General features: G+C 53.2%; 2 protein-coding genes across 2 annotated transcripts in view; both read right to left on the reverse strand.

The window, feature by feature from the left end:
- LOC102676743 overlaps positions 1 to 680 on the reverse strand; it is a 3152-nt gene extending 2472 nt beyond the window's left edge. Inside the window, exon 1 of the mRNA XM_031513299.1 lies at positions 1 to 680. This exon is cut by the window's left edge and continues 185 nt beyond it. Within this exon, the coding sequence (XP_031369159.1) occupies positions 1 to 116 (116 nt within the window). The 5' untranslated portion in view covers positions 117 to 680.
- A 131-nt stretch (positions 681 to 811) lies between these two features.
- LOC102670775 (low-density lipoprotein receptor-related protein 2) overlaps positions 812 to 1491 on the reverse strand; it is a 3413-nt gene continuing 2733 nt past the window's right edge. Inside the window, 3 exon segments of the mRNA XM_031513306.1 lie at positions 812 to 989; positions 1086 to 1349; positions 1429 to 1491. Coding sequence (XP_031369166.1) covers positions 970 to 989; positions 1086 to 1349; positions 1429 to 1491 — 347 coding nt within the window. The 3' untranslated portion in view covers positions 812 to 969.

A 1491-nucleotide genomic window follows, 5' to 3' on the forward strand; every position in this document is an offset into this window, starting at 1 on the left:
AGGCAATCGAGGAACGAGGACAAGTTTCGTCCTTTCTTTTTTGTTTTTCGCGTGTTGTTTTCTTCCACGTTCTTCGATCGGCCAAGGTCGTTCGAGGCAGTACACGTCGTGACCATGTTTTTCCGCGCACCGTGCACCGTCGCCTCGACGCGACCGCCACGACCGATCGCACGATCATCGAGCGCCGTGATTCCNTTGTATCCGATCCCTGACGAGTAAGCAACGAGGCGTAAAATCGGCCGTTACTCGCCTTCTATCATTCGGACGACCGTCGAATAAAATCGTCGACCGTGTTTCGACCGCGTTCGACTTGGAAATGAAACGTATGCCAACGCCACAGCGAAACGAAACGAAACGAAACGAGACGGGACGGAACGAGACGAGACGAGACGGCGGACGAATGCGAGGTTAGGTTTTCGGTCGAGGGGTTTGGCCGCTCGATATCGCGCGAGGATCGCGGAAAGGAAGTTGGCGAAGCGATGGCGAAACGTTTTACGGGGATGGATCGACGAACGAAAGAAAAAATCGCGATGATTTCGTGGTCGTTCGTGGCCGTGATTCGGAAAGCGGGGCTCGAGGCGAGACACACTATCGACGCGTACCCATCCCACCGACGCGTTGCCACGTTTCGCGCAGATGCGCGCATCCTCCTCCAATTTCGAATCGAAACGTGGCCAAATCGAACTTCCGCGTTCGCCTGACGCGACGGAACGAAGAACACGAACACGAACGGAACGGAACGGAGGAACGGCGAGATGCGAGGATTCGATCAATATGAAGAAAATTTCGATCGATATTTCCACTTTTTCCCTTTTCTTTTTTTCTCTCTCTCTCTTTCTCTCTCTCAATTCCTTTATTTCCAATCGCAATTCCGTCATATACATATACATATACATATATCCTCCCCTTCCTTCGTAAACGTATCTCTCGTATCGTCGAATCCGGAAATCGTTTCCGCTTCGATAAGATTCAAGGGAAAGGCGAACATCCTGAAACAACGTAACGACGGATGAGATTGGACCGAATCGCGAAAAGAACGGATAAAAACGAGCAGATAAGTATATTATATCATCCTGTATACTGACTGCAAACGGAACAGCGGCTCTCGTCGGAACCGTCGCCGCAACCGTCGCGGCCGCTGCAGGCGATCGCGTCGGAACGACACCTGCCGTTGTCGCATCTGAACGGGCAACGAGACGCCGCCATCGCGTTTCTTCCCCCTCTTCCTTGCCTCCGACACGCGTCCCTAGGCTCGTCGCTTCCATCCCGGCAAGAGACCACAGCGTTGCAAAACTCGTACGCCGGCAGGCATTGCCCGTTGTCGCATCTGAACGCGCCCTCTGGACACTCTGCAACAACATATTCATCCTCACGCGAGTCTACTGCTACGACTACTCGAAGATAGAGTGAAAGATGAAACCGACTTACTTCGTCGATCGTTGCAGCCGAGTTCGTCCTCGCCACGCGGGCAATCCCGTTTCCCGTCGCACA

The sequence above is a fragment of the Apis dorsata genome, unplaced genomic scaffold, assembly GCF_000469605.1.
Source record: "Apis dorsata unplaced genomic scaffold, Apis dorsata 1.3 scaffold_631, whole genome shotgun sequence".
Taxonomy (NCBI): domain Eukaryota; kingdom Metazoa; phylum Arthropoda; class Insecta; order Hymenoptera; family Apidae; genus Apis; species Apis dorsata.